Raw genomic sequence first — 22,419 nt, forward strand, 5'->3', positions numbered from 1 at the left:
GTACTTTTCTTAAACATGACACACTACACAAACATTAGCAGGGCACCCTACATTTTGAGAACCACCTTGTAGTCACCTGCAAAGAAGCATTGAAAGTTCAAAGCAGTTCAAAACAATTTCTTAGGAACCACCAATGGTGCAACAATATTTAGAGGTTACTAAACCTAAGGCTGCCGATTCTTGGTTTCACTTCTTGTCTCATTCTCCCCCCAGCCTACACTTACTGTCTTTTTATCTCATTCCTAAACTAATTTTATTCTCAAATGTGTTTCTCTTTGTCCTACTGTTGTCTTATCTTTCTATTTCTCCTTTTCCCCCCATTTTGACTTTCTCTCTATTCCTCTAGGTCTCAGTCTGACGATAGAAAATAAGTCCCAATCCTCAAAAAATGAGTGCTGATGACCACTTTCTGCAACTACGCAAAAACGAATCACCGAATGCACATTATAATGACATGGAGGGTTCCACTGTAACAAACCTTAAAGATAGCTACACTCAGCAGGAAAAGATGCGAGAGGCACCATCGTCCACTCTGAGGAGGAATGTGTCCTGTACAACAGATCTGTTTCTTCATCCCGGGTAAATCAGAAAATAGACTGCAGGTCTCGCAAAACATATTTTTCTTCAACAGACAGCTGCGGCGGAAGTATGCTGCGTGAAACTGTGCCAACACTACGTAATGCTTTTTTCCAAAACATCCAACCTACTTTGCAAGGAATTTCCGATTTTATATTACAAAAAAAAAACTGTGCTTTGCCCCTAGGGCACTTTGCTTGACTTGTTCTTTCCTGTCTGTGTCTTAATTCGAAGTATTTAAAACACGTTAACTCTCAGTTTTCTGAACGGCATGTGGTCTTTGACGTGAGGCCTCCAGGGGACATTCCGAGGGGAGCTGAAACAGCTGGCTATATAAGGGGCTTTCTGCACGGCGGAGGCCATATCCAGTCCAGTCGCGTATCTCGCTACAGCCACCAGCATGGAACTGTGCCTCATACTCACGTTGGTCCTTGGCGGGACTTCGGTAGCCACCTCGGCGTCCCTCCAGAACATTCCTGCAAGTAGCCGAGATGCCTTAATCGTAGCCAAGGCTCTAGAAATCTACAACCGAGAGCCCGGTGTGGCTTATTTCAAACTCGTCGAGTCTGCGCCTGACGCAGGTCTGGTGAGTACTCTTCACTAAATTCAATTAAAGGCTACTTACTAACTACTGGCGCATTGGCTACTAAATAGGGGCGGCCCTGTGTCTTGTTTCTCTGCTTGCCTATCTGAGCAGAAAAGGGGGTAGATTGCGTTTAAATATGAATCCCAAGCCAATACATATTTGTTAAAAATAGGCAAACGAAAGCTTTGTTCTGTGATATTTCATGCACTCGTCTCAACTTCAGAATTAGACTGGAAGTAAACGCTGGTCGAAAGAAGAGCGCACGCAGTGGTGTTTCAGTAAGTTAGCTCAGAGGGTTAAAGCAGGTTGTGTCGTAGGTAGTTCCAAGTGCATGTTGAAAACTGTTTTTTCAATCTATACACGCAGACTTTACAACTTGCACGTTGCCATCGTGTGCCAGACGATGTCGGCTCTCATCTCGTCCCTGTGTAAGAGAGCCGATACCACACTGTGAACACACGATCAACCGCACGGCCTGTCCTACGGGGTGTGAAACTTCCAAAGCAAATCGGCGACAGCCTCAGAATGCTTTGTTCTGTTGTTTTTTGGGGGCGGTGAATTTAAAGTGGCTAAGCCTGTGTGATCTGCACAACACCCATGTGATCTGCACAACACCCAGAAACCAAGACCCCCCCCCCCCCAATTTCACGGCCTTCCGTAAACTGCAAAAAACCTGGCTTTTCAAACAAGCATTCGACTGACCCACTGATTCATAAATCCCTTGTCTCTGACCCAAGTAGCGCCAAGAAACCAATCCGGTGTATGTGCGCTATATAAATTCATCATAACATAACATCATAACATAACATTAATTGGCAGGTCTGGCACAGGCATGCATACATTATGCACACAGAGCAACACGCCTTTGGGCACTCAATTTCACAGATTCCAAGAGACAAACAGCCATGCACGCCGAATGCATGCAGGCATCCATGCATACAGACCAGAAGCCACACACAAACAGTTAAGCAGGCACAGGGTGACGTAACGTCAGCGGTAAATTTTCACCACAGTAGCACTAGCAGGCGCGCAACACCCATTGGGCTCCCCGGGCTTCAGCCACCCCCTCATGTGTGTCAGCCCGGCTGAGACAGCCTCGCGGGCTGGCGTCTGTCTAAATTGCAGCTGGTCCCGAGTACTTCACAGGTGTTTAAACAAGCATTTACAGTGCAATGGTCTCGGCAATATTATAGGTAGAGCTATTGGTATTGCTCATTATTTTATCATTTTTGTATCCCTAAATAAATGGCATTGTCATCTCTATTGGCATTAGCTTTTTTTGCATATGTGATACCTATTGCATTAGCAGAGAGAGAGGTAGTGAGAGAGAGAGAGAGAGAGAGTGAGGTATTGAAATAGAGAGTGAGGTAGTGAGAGAGAGTGAGGTAGATAGAGAGTGAGGTAGTGAGATAGAGAGTGAGGTAGATAGAGAGTGAGAGAGTGAGGTAGTGAAAGAGTGAGGTAGTGAGGGAGAGGGATGTTGTGAGGTAGTGATATATAAGCATAGAGTGATGTTGTGATGTAGTACGATAGAGAGAGAGGTAGTGAAAGAGAGAGTGAAAGTGAGTTAGTGAGATAGAAAGAGTGAGGTAGTGAGATAGAGAGTGATTGAGGTAGTGAGTGAGAGAGAGTGAAGTTGTGAGGTTGTGAGATAGAGAGTGAGGTAGTGATGTTTTGAGAGAGAGAAGTTGTGAGATAGTGAGGTAGTGAGATAGAGTGGAGTAGTGAGGTAGAGAGAGTTATGTAGTGAGAAAGAGTGAGGTAGTGAAACAGTGATGTAGTGTGGGAGAGGGATGTTGTGAGGTAGTGAGATGTAAGCAGAGTGGTGTTGTGATGTAGTGAGATAGAGAGAGGTAGTGAAAGAGACAGTGAAAGTGAGTTAGTGAGATAGAAAGAGTGAGGTAGAGAGATAGAGAGTGAGTGATGTAGTGAGTTAGAGAGAGAGTTAAGTTGTGATATAGAGAGTGAGGTAGTGAGAGAGTGAGGTAGTGATCTTTTTAGAGAGAGAAGTAGTGATATAGATAGAGGGGAGTAGTGATGTATAGAGAGTTATGTAGTGAGAGAGAGTGAGGTAGATAGAGTGTGAGGTAGTGAGTGAGAGGTATTTTCTGACGTAGTGAGATGGAAACAGTGAGTGATGTAGTGAGAGAGAAAGATTGAGGTAGTGAAAGAGAGAGTGAGGTAGTGAGGGATGTTGTGAGGTATTAAGATAGAAACAGAGAGTGATGTAGTGAAGTAGTGAGATAGAGTGAGGTAGTGAAAGAGTGAGTGTAAGTGACTTAGTGTATTTGAGAGAGAGAGTGAGGTAGTGAGATAGAGAGAGTGAATTAGTGATTTAGAAAGAGAGAGTGAAGTTGTGAGGTAGTGAGAGAGTGATGTAGTGAAGTTTTGAGAGAGTGTGTTGTGATATAGTGAGGTAGTGAGAGTGATATAGAAATAGATAGTGAGGTAGTGAGATAGAGAGAGAATGTGTGGCTCATCGATTCCAATATAATATACTTTAATGAACTCGAGTGCAACTCGCCCCACCCCCGACGCCATAACCACACTCTTAAACCATCTACCTTACCGAAGCACATGTATCACATTGAAATGCCTTTTACAAATGCCTCAGCCTTTCTGCTCCAAGCTCGGCAAACGATCCCCTGCCCCCGTGTGTGCACCAATCACTCATTTAGCCCCCAACTAGCCTGCAGCTTCCATCCGTCGGACCCGGTCTCGTGCTCATCCTCTCGGCATAGAAGCGCAGCTCGTCGGCGCGAGCCAAGGTTGTCTGTATCCGCTCGTGCCGCACCAGCGCCGTCAGCAAGTTCCGCAACAGATCCAGGCGCGAGCGGGGCCCCTGCCCCATGCGGCGAGCTACGCGGCCATGAGAAATCCACAGAGCAGATGAGGAGCACACACGCTGCTGAACTTGGCTCCGGTGGGAGTATAACGTTTGCTTTTTTTCGTGTGCAGTGTTTGTGCAAGGTAAGTTTGCACATTCACGCTGGATGCGTGAGAAGCCATGGCTTCCTATCTCTGCAGTCTGGGTGATGGTGTGTAGGAAACTGATCCAAGCGATAAGAAATCCGTCCATGGCCAAACTGATGCCCCGCCTCTTGCCCCCAGCCCCACATATGTACCGCTTCCAGCCCCCACTGATGGGACCCCACTGATGGGGCCGGCCCCATACCCCACTAAGTCCCCGCTTCCAGCCGCAGAACACACTGCACCAAAATCAGCTTTCGGCCTTCTGCACCACCGATGTACCGCTTCCGGCCCCAAGACCCATTGTGCCTCAGTCTGCTTCCGGACCAACGATCCACTGAGGTACCGCTTCCGGCCCAAGGACCCGCTGAGTCGCAGCTTCCGGTCAATGATGCACTGATTCCGGCCATATACAGAGCCTCAATACATAAAAATACACTCACTCCCGACCACGAAGAAAGAACGTGACTATGGAACTGATGTAACAATAATAAAAATGACAATAGTAGCAACGAAAAGAACAACGATAATAATATGAATCAGAGTATTTATAATAACAGCAGCAGTATCGGCGCGCACGCGCAGACCTCTGCAAAGATTAGCGCGTATTTTACACCCAAGAGTTGGCAGTTCGCGGGCCGCAACACGTTTGCTTCTTCCGAAGACAATGTGTTTTTGTTGCAAAGCCGTTTGTTTACTATGATTCTGACACAAACATACCCCAGGCTCCTAAAACATTACACGTTTTTGCTACAATCCACTTTTGGGAGGGGTTTTCCACCTCAGCAGATTTGGCGTGAGGCGCGCGCTGCGTTCTTTTCCGATGTTGTTTAAGTTAATATCACTTGGTTTGTGGAAAAATTCAAGCTTGAAGTGGTCGGCGATCAATTCTTGGCAGAAATACAAACACGCCTCAAAGCGAATCCCTCTGATGGTTTTGACCAAAATTGATAAATCGGTTGCACGTGAACTCAATCCGAGGAGGATGCGTTCAATTTCACAGAAGAAAATTCATATTATAAATTGGGTCCCTGACGTTGGTTACGCGGTGCATTATTGCAAAACAGTTTCCTCAACAGATGGAAACGTTTTTAGAGTTGGGAAGAGTAACAAGCACACCGCTGCCTTTCTCCGAGGCGAAGCAGAAATGCCTCGGAGAAACACAGTGGCGTTTTCGGATTCGGGGGCGTGTTTCTTTTTCTCTCCTCTTGCCATTGGCTGGAGGAGAGAAAAACACGCCTAAAAAAGGGCGTGGCTAAAAAGTGGAAAGAACAGCACGGAACACGCCCCCTAATCTGAAAAAGACGGAGCCTATTTTTGGAGGGACGGCTCTCTCCTCCAATGGCTGGCCTCCGTTTAGGAAGCCAGCCAATGGAGGAGAGGCAAAAAGAGAGGCAGGCTAAATAGCCACTCTAAGATCTCCGGACTTCCGGTTCTGCCTTTGGCAGACCGGACGGTCCCTCGACCTAAAAACCATTTACTCGTTAATGTGGCTTTTGTTGTGTTTTCACCCCTTCTTACAGCCACTCTGCCTATGGCTGGAAGACTTAGCCCCCCCCCCCCCCCCGAAATCTTTTTCAGCCCCCCCCCCCCCGAAATTTGGCTCTAGTTGCCCGCCTGAGCACTAGCATAGCTGCCATGATTTATTTAGAAATCTGTTTATTGGAGTTTAGATGACATACATCACATCACGAAATAGGATAATGAACAATTGTAATCGGTGTACATGGGAATATCCATGCAGATACAACGCTGACTGCAATAATGTGGAGCAACTCACATTCCATGCCCACACTGAGAGCCCCAGCAGCTATGGTCACATGTGTGAAATCGCTATTTATCTCGATCATCCCCCGTGTAGGGAACTATCATGTAGAGGCATTACATCTGCATTCACAGTCCCACAGCTGCTCATCATAAACAGAAGACCAAGTATTTATTTCTAGAAATAAAACTACGCAGCCGGGAAACTAACACCCCTGTAGAGAAACAACAATAGAACTTAGTAGCAGCGCCCTGTGCTCATCCAGGCATCCCCCTCCCGCCACCTCCCGGAGTCCCCCCTCCCCGGCCCACATCCTCCTTTCAAGATAGTACACGTCCAGCAGTGCTTACGCTCCCACGGCTCACCATCTCAGCCCGAGGTATGACATCAAGTGTCGCCGCCCCTTGTCAGGCGGGGCAACCCCTGGTCAGCTAGCACGACTTCTCCAAGGTTCCCCCCGTTTTCCTCCGTGTCAGTCTCCCCCAATCGCAATACGTACTGCACCAGTGACTCCCACTGTGCCGCTATGGGGGTCACCCTGAGCCCTAATGTTTCCTCCCTCTGGAGGGCGACACCCTCTGCCTTTGCCCAGACCAGGAAGGAGCCGCGCCACGCCTTCACATGTGGAGGGGCGTCTGCCTTCCAGCGCTTAGTGAGAAGTCGCTTTGCCACCACTAACCCCAGATCAAGAAATCTAGAGGTGACCTTCGTAGAGGGTGTTCTGTGAAATAGATGTAGCAAGTGGGATGACCACTCAAAGGGAATATCACGCCCTGTACATTCGCGGAGCGCGTCTCGTACCGCCTGCCAGAAGACGCCCAAGACAGGGCAGCTCCACAACATGTGGATCAGATCCACGTCCAGTTCTGCACTAGCATAGCTGCCATGATATGCTGCTTCAGTCCAGGATTTTTCTTTGCATTCTGGGACTTGTGGTCCAGTTTTATAATGGAATAAACAAGATTAAAACTCCCAGAATTCAAACAAAAACCTGGAATGGAGCAGCACATTCCTCATGGACCTGGATAACTTTGTTGGATTGCACCAGTAATGCTCCTCAGAGAAGAACTGTGCATTACACTTCAGGGATACACTGGGTGAGGCACTTTAGGGGAACAGTGGGTGATGTACACTGGATGCTGAACATCGCAAGAGAAATGAGTGGTGTCCAGTTCAGGAGCACAAGATTCTATGCATTATTAGAGAACAGGGTGCGAAGCATGAGGGCTCTTAGGGTCATGATCTATGGTGTACGTGGCGATGGACAGCAAGGCGCGCACACTGGTGTTTAGTGGGTGAGCTGACTCAGGGTGATGTGAGGTACAAGTGTTTTTAGCAGCAGCAAGACCAGATAAGCTCTTCATGTCTAATGTTAGGGAACACAAACTAGGACATTTTCAGCTTTCCTTTCTAATGTTTCTGAGGTATTTGTTTTGCAGGTCAGAATCTATTGTGGGTAGATATAATTTTGTCTTTTTTGTGGGTAGCCGTAGACAGTTTACATTGGGCACGCATCCACTGACAGCTCATATATAAGTTCACAAACGTATAAATTGCAGCAGGAGTGCCTATGTACTGTGCGATTGCTCTTCCCAGTACGGCAGTTTGGTTAAAGTCTCTAACCTGTACTCCGTTAAAACAAGCATTGGCATAGCCAATAGGTCTCGCCTTTAGGACCTTATAAGTGTTTAGCCATGCAGCAAATTATCCTGGGTGCTACAACATCTACCATTACTTCTCATAGGCTAAAATAACCCCACCTAATCAACAAGCTGAAAAAAAGGAGTAATTTCCAGGCAAGCGCATCAGCACCCCACATAGGGGTATAAATGTGGCAATACAGAGTCAAAATAAGATATAATATGGTGCGTGAGAATTAACTCTCCCCCACACCTTCCTTCCATGTATAAGCACAGCGACCAGTTTACCACAAAATTGTTGAATAGAACGTAACTCCTAACTTCACAGGCGACATCAAATTTCTTCCCTCAATACCAAACACACACTTTAACATCCATGCATAAGAGGGTGGCAGCTTACAGGCCCACCCAGAAAGCGTTTGAGGTCTAATTAAGGGTAAAAATGAACTATATAAAACTTTATGACATAACATATTACCTCCAGCCATACGGTGTATTGTATTAAATGTCAATGAGCACTTGCTAGATAGCCTCGAGTCCTGACTTTCAAAACCATTATTTTAGCAAAGCTGTATTATTAAACATGACCTAATGCTGACATGCAATTCAGACATGCCTCTATGTTAAGGTGAACATGTATTCTATACTTGCAAGGCGCGTCCATGAGCTCCAGCCTAACATCCACGGCCAGTTGTTGATATTCTCTTCTATGGTAGGAGTAAAGTAATAAATAATTATGTCCCTGTGCCTTAGCTGCGTGGTCGTGAAACGACAGTGGCTATATATTCCCTCTCATGGAAGGAAAGTAAGTTTAAACATTTCAGTCCCCACAATGTGCATTGACGTTGAATCACAGTGGAATGTCCGAGGTGTGTTTTTGTCATCGGGCGGGATGGTGTCTCCAATAACTACAAACTACATTCTAGTGTGGAAAAGGCTGCCTTAATGAAATAGGTGCACAACACGGCAATGGGCCCCCAACAACCTGCCTCTACGCCATGCATGCTGATCATAACATTGGCTTTGCTAAACATTTTATTAACTATCCACAAACCCCTCTCCCCTTAGCAACCCTTCCAAACCAATCAAAATCCAATCACATACTCATCACTGGTAAATCCCCGCATCCATCCATCGTGCTTCCATCACTGTTGCCCTCTCATTCCATAACTCCTCTTCTCTTCTCCCCTCCCCCAACCCCCGTCAAATTCAACTGGATCTGAACATTGGCTAATGCTTTCTTTTATAAACCTTTTCAACTCTAGGAACCTACCCTAGAAAATCCCAGAGTTTTTCTGTCCCCTCCCCCCGCCCTCCAACTAGGAAAACAAAAAACCCCTTCATTCCCACCGGCAAATGCAGCATCTCAGATCGAAAATTCTTTATTTGCATCCGACAGCTCCACCTTATAAACCAATAAATGAATCCCGTCTTCTCTGAAAAACTTTACAACATTTCCAAATCTGTTTCCTTTTTGACTTGCTCTGTCTATGGTCCCTGGTTTGTTGGCTCCCCTCTATACTCTGTGGCATAAGCTCATTGAATACTATATTCGTGCCTGACCATGCTTTCTTAATATCCAATAAGTCCTGTTTTATAGCATTTACTGATGCCAAACCTTTCATCTTGACTAAGTCATTTTCTCCTAATCACAACAACAAAATGTGTGGGCCAGGGGTTCCCCTGATCAAATCATTCAATTTTGGCAACCGCTCGTGCCATCGCATGCTTCCTTTGCCAAACCACTTCAACTGTACTGCCGTATCAGGCAGACCCAGTTGACTTCCTCCTTCTCTTGACACTGCATGCCTCACTGCCCACTTCACAAAAGAGTGCCTGCAGATCCAAACCTCTATATGGCCTGTTTGAGGGCCCACAATGCAACCTAGGAGAAAATAAACTCCTGCTATTGATTGTTCTGCAACATCCACCCCAAATGCAAATAGCGTTGATAGCAACCAGATCACAACCTCCAACTGCATAATCTCCCTGCTGTCCAACCCCTGCCTTCAGCCTCCATCGCTATTCCAATCTGTAATGAATGCATCACAAAATCCCTTGAACCATAGCCCACCAAACCCAAAGCCCTCCGCAAAACCCCCAACTCCTACGAAGCTGAAAAATGCACACCAGTCTTGTGCAGAAAAATCTCTAATTTTCCGCCACCTTGCTTTCGCAACATCACCCACCAAGCATATGGACAAACTGTCACACAGATGCCCCTGCCTGACAGTCTTGGACTTTGGTATCCAGACCTGCACCACCCCTTCCAGCATACGGACATCACACCAACATATCCCTTTGTGTGCCGCAGATCCAACAACTTCTGTAAAGCAAAAAGCTCCAGAAACAGCCACACCATGATGACCGTAAAACGAAGCATCTACCATGCATCCCGACAAACCCTTGAGAGCGTTGCAACCACTTGCTTCAAAATGCGCAGTGTGATGCGACGCCTCAACCTGTCTTCCCCACCCCCATCTCGTGACCCCCCTTCAAGGATGTGCTTCCCATTTCTCCCACAGATGGCTCATATCCCCACCTCAGCTTTCCAAAAAAGGCTATGGTCCCCAACTTACTGGCTATCGTGACCACCGACAAACTCTTGTCAATCAAAGACATGATTACATTTACAACATCATCCCTGCAAGCTTGACCTCCATCCGGACTCCCCTGGGGCACTGCTCCCGACAGCTAAATCTCCTTACACACATGTCGATAAGCTTTATGCATTGAGTCCGATAGTGAACCCAGGATCAGCTGCGTCACATGATCTCGCCTACTGACCAAAAGTGAGCTGGCATTGCAGTCTTCTCTCGTCCACCCCTGGGGGCAACCCACGGAACCTCCTCCACTGAAATTGAGAGAGAGAGCATCAGCAATTTAATTGTGTATTCCTGGAATGCTTTGTACCCTGTAAGTACCGTTCGCCCGCAAACACTCCAACACAAAAACTCTCAACTGCCACACCTTGGGTTCTTTTGCATATTAGAAAATCTGCTGTCCAATTTTCAGTGTTGACTGATACCCTGGGCCTACAGGACAACTCATAATCCTTCTCCTTACAGCCCTCTATAGCCTGTATCTTCCGATGTAGCAACTCAAATAGCTCTACATATTCCCCTTTCTAAATACGCTCATTACTCACAGCCATTAAGTGCGCCCCCAGTGGTTTGGTAATCCCCATGTATGCCATTCACTACCTCTTCACCTCTTTACTCTCCTATTTGTCCCCATCCTCCACCTCCGAACCTTCATTGGTCCCTGTGACTTGTGACCTTGTAAGCAGTTCTGCCGTCCCCTCCTCCTTATCCCCCGCTACGTCCATACCCATACGTTGGTCCTGGAGATACTTATCCCGCCGTAGCCTGGTACCCCCCTGTGCTTGTGCATCTTACCTCGCAGCCTAAACCTAGACCTATACAACCCCCCACTGTTACCATGTATTCTGCCTTACCTGGCTTTAAGACCAAGACCCATGCCGAAACCATCCATCCTAACGCTCTTTCCTTTAGAGCAGCCGTTGAGCTTGTCGCCTCTTCCTGTAAACCACCAATACTACCCCTCAAATTAGTCAAACTCCACCCCTTATGACCTCTGGGAGGAGCCTTCCGACATTTATTCTTGCAGTCACCCTCTTCCATCAACTCTCCATCCTACACAATTTCACCCTCTTCCAACTCCTCCTCCTCAAAATCCCAATCCCTTACCCCACAGTCCCCACTCTGCCCAGCACCTCCCCATCGCCTACTCCACCATCACCAGACTGCTCTTGAAATAACACATGTGAAGGATCGTAGCCTTGCACGGCAGACACATCTGTCTGGCCTTTGCTCGCTTGACTGTGGTCCATCGCCGTCCCAGAGCTGCCTGTAGGACAGATGCCCTGTCCTTGGGCCGGAGTGGACATGCTGTACTAGACCTTCCTGATTGACCAGCATGTACCAATTCCTCCGCATCTACCTCTGGCCCCTGGTTGGCACTAAACTGTCCCTGGCCTACCTGCCCTGGAAACCCAGGGGGAGGCATATGACACCACACTCATCACCCTGTGCCCCCATCTTGAAAAATCTTTGCCCCTACCAAAACCATGGAGGAAGTTGGGGGGGGGGCTGGGGGTCAGAAGCCACGACCCTCACAGCCTGGCACTCATGCCTGTGTTCGACCTGCACTAGAGCTTCATGCTCCTCCACCCACAAGAGAAAGGACCTGCCCTTCCCCCTTAAGTCCCACCCAGCACCAGAAAGCACCCTCCTTCCCCTTGTCCGGATGCCCCCACTATGATGTCACCCTGTCCCCTGGGGACCGATGCACCAGCTTTGGCACTCAAAGCCTGCCCTGTACTTGTCTCAAAGGAGGAGAACGGCACCCCCTGAGTGGGCTACCCCGCTCCTGTCCCAGTCCCCACCGTCACTTGCCTGAACAGGGCCTGCCTATGAGGAAACAGGCCCTGCAGTTGCCTCGCCTCCGTGATGTCATGGTAGGCAGCCCCCTCGCGATCCAATGGTGTCACCGCACCCTCTGGTGGCACGTTTCCAGACAGGCCCAGCTCTGGGGAACAGCTGCATAATGGCCTGGGCCTGCAGCCTCCTTCCCACTGTGTGCTCCGACTGGCCCGGACACAAAAGGTAAGGGCCTAAAATGGAGATGCGCCCTGCCTCCCGACCCACTTCCCCTGCTGCAATGTTGCGCCGGTGACGACACAGGCGCTGACGGCAATGTAGAGTCATGTGACTCTACGCGTAGAATAAATAAGGGTTACGCGCGTGCGTAAGCTCTCTTGGGCTGCGACCGTGAAACCAGTAAAATCACCACCATTGGCTCCGAGTGATTCCTTGCCCTCCAGCACCCAAGGCCCCGCACGCTATCCCCTGGGCCCCGCGCAACACCGGCCGGGCCCGGCAACATAACAAACTGGCGACGAGGGTGGGCGTGCCCTTGTGTGACTTGCGTGCTGGTGTGGCGGCCGCGAGCGCTGTCCTCCGCTCACAGCGCTCGTGCCCCAGTGCGCGTTGGTCGTCAGGGGCCCCATTGGAGTGCGGCGCGGCACACCCGCTGCCATCCGCGTGAGTGATCGGCGGAGTTTATGCCCCGTGACAGGCGGGGACGGACCAGAGCACAACCCCTCTACCCACGTGGTGCAGGCCCTGCTGCCGACGGTGCAGCTGATCGCCTCGGGCCTCACGGAGGGAGAACGTGTGGTGGGTTCGTCAGCTTCCGGGCAGAGGTCTGCCTGCAACTGTCTGTGAGTACCTCTGCTGTGTGGTGTGGTGGAGGAAAAGCACAGAAAAATACAGGCCCACACACAGGAAATATAAAGGAACAAACACAGGAGCAGGCCCACCATCTTCAAGCAGGCCCACACCCCTATGTTGTAGCAACACCCAGAACCCTTGGAGGGGCCCAGCATTAAGGGGGACAAAGGACACACCAGGCAAGGTTCCCATCAGAAGCGGGTAAACAGGGCGAGCCACCCAGAGAAGGCCAGCCCACGGGTACTGGAGCTGCAAGCTCGTGCCCAACACGTCAAGGCCATAAAGGTCAGGAGGGACCCAGGCGACAAGACACGATAGGACAATGACCACCATACCACCCATTGAGCCGTTTACAGTGGAGGGGTCGCCATCGGCGTTAGCGGCCAGATGGAAGGACTGGGTAGACCATCTGCGTATCTTCTTTGAGGCCACCAAGATCCATAAAGACCAGAAGTGGGCAATGCTGATACACCTGGGAGGCAAAGATATACACAATATCGTCAAAACGATAGTTGAGGCCACCCCAAAGAGCCACCATACGCTAATAAATGCCCTCAACGAACACTTCGAGCCCATGGCCAATCAGGACTATGAGAGGTTCATCTTCCGGCAAGCGCGCCAACTTCCGGAGGAATCGTTAGACACGTATCACGCACGACTAAAGAATCTAGTGACTACCTGTGGATTTCGCGATGAAACCGAAGAAATTAGGGGACAGATAATCCAAGGACGTGCGTTGGCCAAATTGCGAGAACGAATACTAGAAGAGTCCGGCAAGCCCCTAGTAGAAATACTGACCCTAGGACGGACCAAAGAATTGTCGAAAGCGCGGGCGGCGCACATGGAGGCTGCTCTCCAAACACCAGTGAAGTCGGAACCAGTAAACGCGGTAACGACCAAACCTCCGCAGAGGTGGAACAGGAAAGGACCAGGAACACCCTCTCCGGGACAAACCAAGTCATGCGGATACTGTGGGGGTCCACCGCACATGGCGGCTGAATGCCCCGCGAAAGGCAAAAGATGCTCAGGATGTGGGCGATTTAACCACTTAGAAAAAGTGTGTAGGTCAAAGAAGTATCGCAAGCCTCGCCAGGTAGCGAACACTTTCAAAGAAGAAGAACCAGCACCCAGTGACATGGACGATGATGAGGAGGAGGAGAGGGTGGTGCACAAAGTCCATATGATCGGCACTGCCACCAGAAAGTCAAGACGCCTACCTCAATGCAGCATCCGGGTAGGATCCCAGGAGGTCACTGCTGTAGTAGACACAGGGGCCACCATCAACATCATGGCCTCAACCCTACAAAACACCATGGATCCACGACCGGCTCTCCACCCATCGACCATCACCGTATTCGCTTACGGGCAAGATGCTCCTTTGAAGATACGGGGACGGTTCCGGATTACCGTCGCACACGGCTCAAAATCCATCACAACCAATGTCTATGTCACCGAGGACGGCCAGGGGATGCTTCTGGGGTGCCGAGCGGCTGAGGACCTGGGAGTAGTAACATTTGCCTTCGGAGTACATCAAGAGTCACTCCAACACATCCTTGCAGAATTCGCAGAAGTTTTTCAAGGAATAGGGAAGTTTAAGGGGAAGGAAATCCACCTTCACATCGATCCAACGGTCCAGCCCGTCGCCCTAAGACACCGGCGAATAGCGTTCCACTTGAGGCTGAGGCCCCTGGTCGAAGAGGAGCTCAAGAAGCTGGAGCCCACAGGGATAATTGAGAAGGTATCTGGTCCCACTCCGTGGGTGTCCCCGATCGTCGTCGCGCGAAAGCCCAAACAACCGGGCGCGGTGAGAATCTGCGTCGACATGAGACTCCCCAATGTCGCGATGAAGCGGGAACGTCACATCACTCCCACGATAGATGACCTCATCGGAGAAATGGCGGGTGCTCGCTGGTTTTCAAAACTGGATCTGAGGTCCGGATATCATCAACTGGTGCTGGACGAGGCCTCCCGCAACATCTTCACGTTCTCAACACATGTGGGACTCAGGAGGTACACCAGATTGAGTTTTGGAGTGTCCAGCGCCGCGGAGGTATTTCAAAATGTGATACAGGAGTTGATTGCGGACATTCCCGGTGTCATCAATGTAGGCGATGACATAATGATACACGCCAAAACCACCCAAGAACACAATGAACGTCTTCTTCAATTGCTATGCCGGTTACGGGAAGCGGGCCTCATCCTTCACCGGGAAAAGTGAGAGTTCTTATGCAAGAAACTACAATTCTTTGGCTACATATTCTCCACCGAAGGGGTCAACCCAGACCCAGAGAAGGTTCGGGACGTCAAAGAGGCTGCCGCTCCCACCAATGTCACAGAAGTCCGCAGTTTCCTGGGTATGGTAAATTACTGTGGGAGATTCATCCCAGACTTGGCCAACTTGACGTCACCACTGAGGGAGCTGACTAAGGAATACATCACATGGAAGTGGGGCCCTGAGCAAGCCCAGGCTTTCGAGAAAATTAAGGAGGCCCTTTCAGAAGCGACCACCCTGGCGTTTTTTGACCCCACGAAGCTGACACTAGTAGCAGTGGACGCTGGCCCTGTAGGGCTAGGAGCAGTCCTCCTCCAAAGAAGGAACTCTCAGGAAGAGTGGGCCCCCGTGGCGTTCGCCAGCAGGTCCCTCACCGAAACGGAACAAAGGTATTCGCAAATAGAGAAGGAAGCCATCACTATTCACTGGGGGTGCCACCACTTCCACTTGTACATCTACGGGAAGCCTTTCGTAGTCGCGACAGATCATAAGCCGCTAGTGGCCCTGTTCTCAGGAACCTCGACCAAACCACCACCACGGATTGAAAAGTGGATGCTGCAGCTCCAAAACTACAACTGTAAGGTGGAGTATCAGCCCGGGTCCAAAAACCGGCGGACTACCTGTCCCGGCATCCTCGGAAGGCCACGGTGCAGGAAATGGAGGATGCAGCAGACACCGAAGAGTATGTTAGGTGTGTCACAGCCCGATCATGCCCCATACCCATTTCCATGGAACAACTGCGGAATGCGATGACCCAAGATGAATGTATACAGCGCGCCAAAGCAGCCATCCAGAGCAACAGCTGGCACAGAGCCAAGGAGGAATGGAAAAGTCTAACAGCCTCGGCACAAAGGGTGATGGACAATTTGTATCACGTCAGAGACTAACTCACCGAAGACAACACAGGGTGTCTGTTGGGACACAGGTTGGTAATTCCGACATCCCTGACCCAAAGCGTGGTGGACCTGGCACACGTTGGGCATCAAGGACTGGTCAAAACAAAGGCGCGGCTCCGCACAAAGGTGTGGTTCCCATTGATGGATGATCTCGTGGAAGCTACAGTGCGAGCCTGCACGGCATGTCAAGTAACTGGGGAGATACCCAGACCTGCTCCGATCATCGTAGAACCCAGACCGAGGAGCCGTGGTCTAGAGTGAGCCTTGATTTTGGCAGCCTGCCGGACGGCCGCCACACCTTGGTGGCCATTGATGACTACTCCAAATACCCTGAAGTTGAAATAGTGTCAGTACTAAGCGCCACGGAGATCATACCAAAGATTGAGAAAATCATGGCGGCCCATGGCATCATGCAGGAGCTGTGGACGGACAATGGGTCTCCGTTCCAAAGCCAAGAATTCGCATCATACCTACAGGCCCTTGGCATTCACCATCGGAAAATCACCCCCCGGTGGCCCCAGGCAAACGGGTAGGCTGAAAGATTCATGCAAACACTCAACAAGGTAATCAGAATTGCGCATGACAGGGCCCAGTCCTTAGAAATGGCCATTTTCATGTTTCTCAGGAGCTATCGCCAAACGCCACACACTACAACAGGCATAGCCCCGGCTCACCTGCTAATGGGGCGAGTAATCACCGACTCAATCCCTCATCACCCGGCGTGGCAGCCAGAGACCCCTAGGGACAGCCTAATAGATGCCCAGCGACGTAAAACACATGCACATGTCAGCCTTCGGCAAAGATCTACAGCGCCCAATTTCCGACGTGGGGACGTGGTGCTGCTCAAAAACCGAGTCACGAGTGGAAAATTTCACCTGACTTTTGAAAAGGAACCATGGACAGTAGTGCATGTACAGGGAACCCGTGTTGTGGCCACTCGAGGGAGGGAAAGAATAACGCGGAATGTGTCACATTTCAAGAAATATCATCCTGAAAGACCGGGACAATCATCCAACCAAGAGGAAAACTGTCCTAACGCGAGCTCAGTGGAAGAGTCTAGGTCAAGTGGAGCTGTGATGGGGTCGGCCTTCGAAGAGGCCGGGACAGCCGGAGGGGGTGAGAACTCAATGACAACTCCGCACCTCCGGGCCGATGAATCCGCGGCGAAGTCTGAGGCCCCTACCAACCTGCAGAATAGCGAATGCAGAGACTCCCAGAGCCGTGGCCTGTCACAATACGGCCTGAGAGGCAATCCCGAGCAATCCTGCCGGCTGAGAGACTACCTAACGTAAGACTGTTTCATTTTATTTATTGGGTGCTAGTGTGGGGTCCGAACTTTGGCCGGGGATGTGGCACTAGGCTGAGAACGGACTCTAGATTTTTGTTGGCAACCATTGTTGTTTTGATGTTGTTGGGGAGGAATGTAATGTTGCGCCGGTGACGACACAGGCGCTGACGGCAACGTAGAGTCATGTGACTCTACGCGTAGAATAAATGAGGGTTACGCGCGTGCGTAAGCTCTCTTGGGCTGCGACCGTGAAACCAGTAAAATCACCACCATTGGCTCTGAGTGATTCCTTGCCCTCCAGCACCCAAGGTCCCGCACGCTATCCCCTGGGCCCCGCGCAACATCGGCCGGGCCCAGCAACATAACACCCTACCACCTCTGCTGCCAGTTGCATCCGTTTCATCACAGATGATGCAACCTCTTTTTACTCGCATTTCCGCTCCGTGCCAGTGGCCCTCAAGGTGTGCAACGCGCTGAGCCCACAGCCGACGGCCCCCACACCTGCATCTCCCATTGCGCTCAACACGGAGCCTGATCCCTGGACCCACGGGCAGACCCTTTTGCCATGCCAAAACTCGACCCACCTGTTTGTACCTTGAGGGAAGTTTACCCACAAGCCATGGCGGCGGCCACCACCCCCCCCCCTTTGGACCTGCGCTCCTGGGCAGTTAAGCCACCTGCGCTAACGCACCCACCGAAAGCCGGTCGACTCTGCCTGCTTATTGTAAAATGAGCAGCGCCCGTTTGATATCATTTTGGACTTCTATGACTCCACCACAAAACTATTGCCTGATGCTATTTCTGACCATGCCAACCGGGACGTACACAATAAAATGGGACCTAACCCTGATAACTAATGGATAAAAAAACCTAAGAACCATGCCCAGGATCCAGTGGACCAAACACTATGCCCTTCGACCTCGGACCCTACCACCTGCCTAAAAATTCTGAGGTTTAGGGCCTTTTGCCCACTCCCAAAACCATCACAGGCATATGCACAATGTATTAATTGAGTCGGTTCTTTGTAGGTGTAATCTTGAACAATCACTTTTTGCATGTGCAGATTTACAAGAGAAAAATGATGCCCACTGCATAGTGCGTGTGTGTGGTCAAATGTGCCTGCTGATTAGGCTCACTGACAGCAGGCCCACTGTAATTGTGCAATTGTGATGCCACAGTTTTTTCCCCTCATAATTTTAGATTTGCCAAATAATCCATCATCTGCCACATACTCTGTAGTTTTTAACAAAAAAAGATTAGTTTCAAGCTCAAAGAGGTGCAAAAGTAACTAAAAATGCAAGCACGTGTTGCAGCGAAGTGGAAGGCCCTTTACAAAACTGTGCTGGTCACCTTTCTTTTGCGCTTTGTTATGCCTGGATGTTAAACTGGTACTAATGGGGCGCAGCCAATGCCAACAGTGTTACCAAGTTTGAAAGAAATTATGAAATAAAAAAAGTAATACTATCACAAAATGTGCTGCATTCTGCTGCATAATTTGCCCTTTCTTGCCGCATAATTTACCCATCCCTGTCACATAAATTGGCCCTCTCCTGGCGCAAAATTCCAGTGGCTCTGGCTATCACCGAATATGCTTTGTGATTTATTCAGTGGCCCTCATATCTGAAATCAAGTAACAAAGTAGGTGTGGTACGCTGACGTATGTCTGTCCCACCAGTAAGAAGGATGATGGGATAACTGAAGCCTGAAAGAGATGGAACATTGGAACTGAAGCCTTTCAGAAGTTGTGAGGATATTTAATTGGTCTAATTGCAGAGCTGGGCATTGTGGGAAAGGTCAGACTGGGCGGCTCTCCATTTCACTCACGGTACATGGCTACACCTCAGTGAAGCCTCAGACTGAACAGAGGCCTGGCTGCAGGGGCAGCGGGGGCACGTATCGAAGGGCGATTAAAGAAGAGCTGTCAGCAGATTAAACTTCCTGCCAGTAGTTTGCAGAACAATTGGGCCTGTTTTGAGGCTGGCATCTTGATAAGAGAGGCTGGAGTGGGAGGCGGGGTCTGATGGGTAGATGGATGGGTAGCTCAAGAATGATGAGCGGTAATTAGCCCTCACTCTCCCTTTGTTCAGGCTACCCACAGGGTTGCAGGTTGACTCCAATTATGGCCAATGATTATACAAAAGGCCGGAGCGGGGTGGGGCATGGATTGAGAGTGACAGTCTGCATTTCAGCATTCAAGTCCTGGCTCGGATCCCTCGAAATGTAGTGGATGGGGATCAAAATTAAGTTCTGGTGTACAGCAGGCGAACTAGGAGACTTGCAGATTAAAGGCTCCGTGAAACAGAGGTGGGCAGTTCTTTTTCTGCTACATGTGCCGTCATAGTGTGGGTGGCTGCTTACAAGGCCTTCCTCCCCAGTAGAAGTACGAGTTTCATGGCCATATACACTAAAACAAGCATTGGCATAACCAATAGGTCTCGCATTTGGAGCCTTATAAGTGTTTAGGCAGAGCTATTGACTTTGCCAATGTGTTTAAGCTGTGCTGTAGAGAAGTTCGGCTGCTGTGCAGCATGCTGAAAAGTTGTAATAAAAAAAGTGTCAGAAGCATTTTTGTTACCTTATATATGACCAAGAAGGCATTCCGTCCAACAGAACGACCATATTGAAAAAATGTATGTACAATAAAACATTTCTTCATTTTTCTTTTGTTCTTGCAATGCTGGCAACTTGTTTTTGCCTATTCCAATGGTTGTTTGGTAAATTTTATTTTTGAGGGGCATAAACAATTGGAGGCTGAAGGTTGTGAACTAGTAACTGTATTATAACACTAGCAGCGGCCAGATGCTACGGGAGAATCAACAGATGGCAGATTCCGAGAGCAGGGTGAGGAGGTGGTGATGACTGGTGCTGAGACGATGCTGAGGTGATGCCCCCGATTACTTACCGGTAATCTTCATTACTCCGAGTATAGTCTTCCTCGCCACATGACTAACAAAGTGAGCTTCAGCTCCACACAGAACCCTCCAAAGCAAAAAAAGGCAGCCTCCCATGCCTCCCATCCCTTCCCAATATGGCCGACCCAGTACACCCATGACCTCTATAAGAGGCGGGCCGGGCCAACCCATCAGCCTGAAACTACCAAGCACAAACATGAAGCTGATAGCCAGACAGGGAGGGAGGGATGGGAACTCATGTGGCGAGGAAGACTATACTCGGAGTAATGAAGATTACCGGTAAGTAATCGGGGCATTACCTCCTCGTTAGTCTTCCTCGCCACATGACTAACAAAGTGAGCACATACCAAAGCCAAGCGGCTTCATGGAAACTCACAAGAAACCAATGGACCAGAAGGGAAACCCACGAGAGAGGGCAAACTCAACAGACCAAACGAGCGGAGAAACCACCCAAGAGAGAGGCAACCACGGGCAGGAAGAACCAGCCCGGGACAGAAAAACACCGAAAGGGCCGAAAAACCCGGACCCCCCCAGACAAGAAGTGCCGCCAGAAAATCCGCCCAACCAAGGCCAAAGGAGGACAGAGAAGGTAAGGCACCAGACCACACGGATCCAAAAGGCAACCGAAAACAGGCCCACAAACAGAAAGCAGCAAGCCGGTCCAAAACGCCAAGACCGCCCAATGGACAGTCCAAAACGAGAGGGGACCCAAACAGCCCATGAGCCACCGGAGCCCCACAGGGATCGAAGAAACAGAGGGCAGCCACACCACAGAGACCCAACAAAAAAGGCCACAGCAGCAAGAGACCCAGGCCGACCAAAGCCCAGCCACGCGCATGGCGGACCACCAACAGCGAGAGAGACGAACCACCCCCAAACCAAGGACCGGAGGGGAGAAGAAAACAAAAGCCACCAGATCCGGTGGCAATCAGGGGCAGAAGCAAAAGGAACCAGAGGGAACCCAGACCGGCAGGAGCCGCAAGAACGGGTGGAGGCACAGAAAAGGAAACCAGCACCCCACCCGAACAACAAAACGATGGGCACCCAAGCCCCACCAGCAAGGAGAGGCAGGAGGGACATTACCTCAACATTATGCACAATGTTACTATATATCATTGCCAATTCCTTCATTCCATCCTTGTTTTTAAAAAATATTGTATAAAATGTCCATTAGACTTTATAGCCAGATTTTGTTGTTAAAGTCACAAAGAAAGAAAAATAGAAAAAATCACCTATGTAATATTATTTGAAGTAGTTGCTTTATTTTTTAATTTACAGGAATTGTGACTTTTCCTGAAGAAGGCGTACTTTTCGCCGAAACGCGCGTAGAAGATAATCATACGGCCACTGACATAGTTCTTATTTGTAACTTGAAAAACATTATTACATTTTTTGTCTATATTATGTACCAATGTACTGTTGAATTGTTGTTTTTTTAAATTGTATATTTCCTTTTGATTCCGTGAGAATCATATTAATAATAAAAATTATTGTGACATTTTTAAATATTGTGCTGGCTACACTAATTGGACATGTTTTAGGTACTATCTCACCAAATATACTAATTGCCTAGGAAGTTATTCTTGCATTGGGACATGGACCACAGCCGCCCAAAGGATCCCCGGACAGGAACGCGACAGCAGCGAGAGAGCCCAGGCAGGAGCAAGGCAAAACAGACCCCGGGGGCCACAGGAAACCACAGCAAAGTGCCCCCGTCAGCAAGGCCATCGAAGAGAACCAAGGCCAAGCCCCAATCATGAAGGCAAACACCCACCAGGGGACCCAAGCACAAGAAAGCACCATGGACCCGGAAGGAAGGGGAACGCAGAACGAACGAGCAACACAGCCCAGCGCAGAGGACAAGCAAAACGCCCCAGCAACAGTCCACACGCAACAAGGGAGCCGCCGAGGCGAGAACCCGGGAGGCAAAACCAACCAACCCCGGGACACAAACTCAAGACCCTAGGAGGAAGAGCCCACAAGGCCAGGACTGCCCCAGCCGAAAAGCGGAGACCCAACAGGGACCGGAGCGAACGCAGGGGCAAGGCCACAGGCAGCAAGCCACCAAAGGCGAGAAAGACAGAAGAGCCGGACGGAACGAGGCCAAGAAAGGACACACCCCCAGGGAGAAAACCCGAGCCGGAAGGACCCAGCACCCCCACCAGGGACAAAGAAGAACAGGAGCCAATCCGCCCAGGGAGCGTCGGGCCCCAACCGGTGAAGAGAACCGGGAAAACCAGCAGCCTCGGACGACCACAA

The 22,419-nt window shown here is 49.8% G+C and overlaps 1 protein-coding gene across 3 annotated transcripts in view; it reads left to right on the plus strand.

Annotated features, from left to right (window-relative positions):
• Positions 1-723: 723 nt before the first annotated feature.
• Positions 724-22,419, plus strand: part of LOC146796219 (cathelicidin-1-like) — a 211,340-nt gene continuing 189,644 nt past the window's right edge. Inside the window, exon 1 of one of the 3 annotated variants that reach the window (XM_085628726.1) lies at positions 724-1,162. In XM_085628726.1, the coding sequence (XP_085484852.1) occupies positions 977-1,162 (186 nt within the window). In that variant the 5' untranslated portion in view covers positions 724-976. The remainder of the gene's footprint in view (positions 1,163-22,419) is intronic. The other 2 variants (XM_085628724.1, XM_085628725.1) reach the window with 2 other exon arrangements.

This window comes from Triturus cristatus, chromosome 10 (genome assembly GCF_964204655.1).
Source record: "Triturus cristatus chromosome 10, aTriCri1.1, whole genome shotgun sequence".
Classification (NCBI taxonomy): Eukaryota; Metazoa; Chordata; class Amphibia; order Caudata; family Salamandridae; genus Triturus; species Triturus cristatus.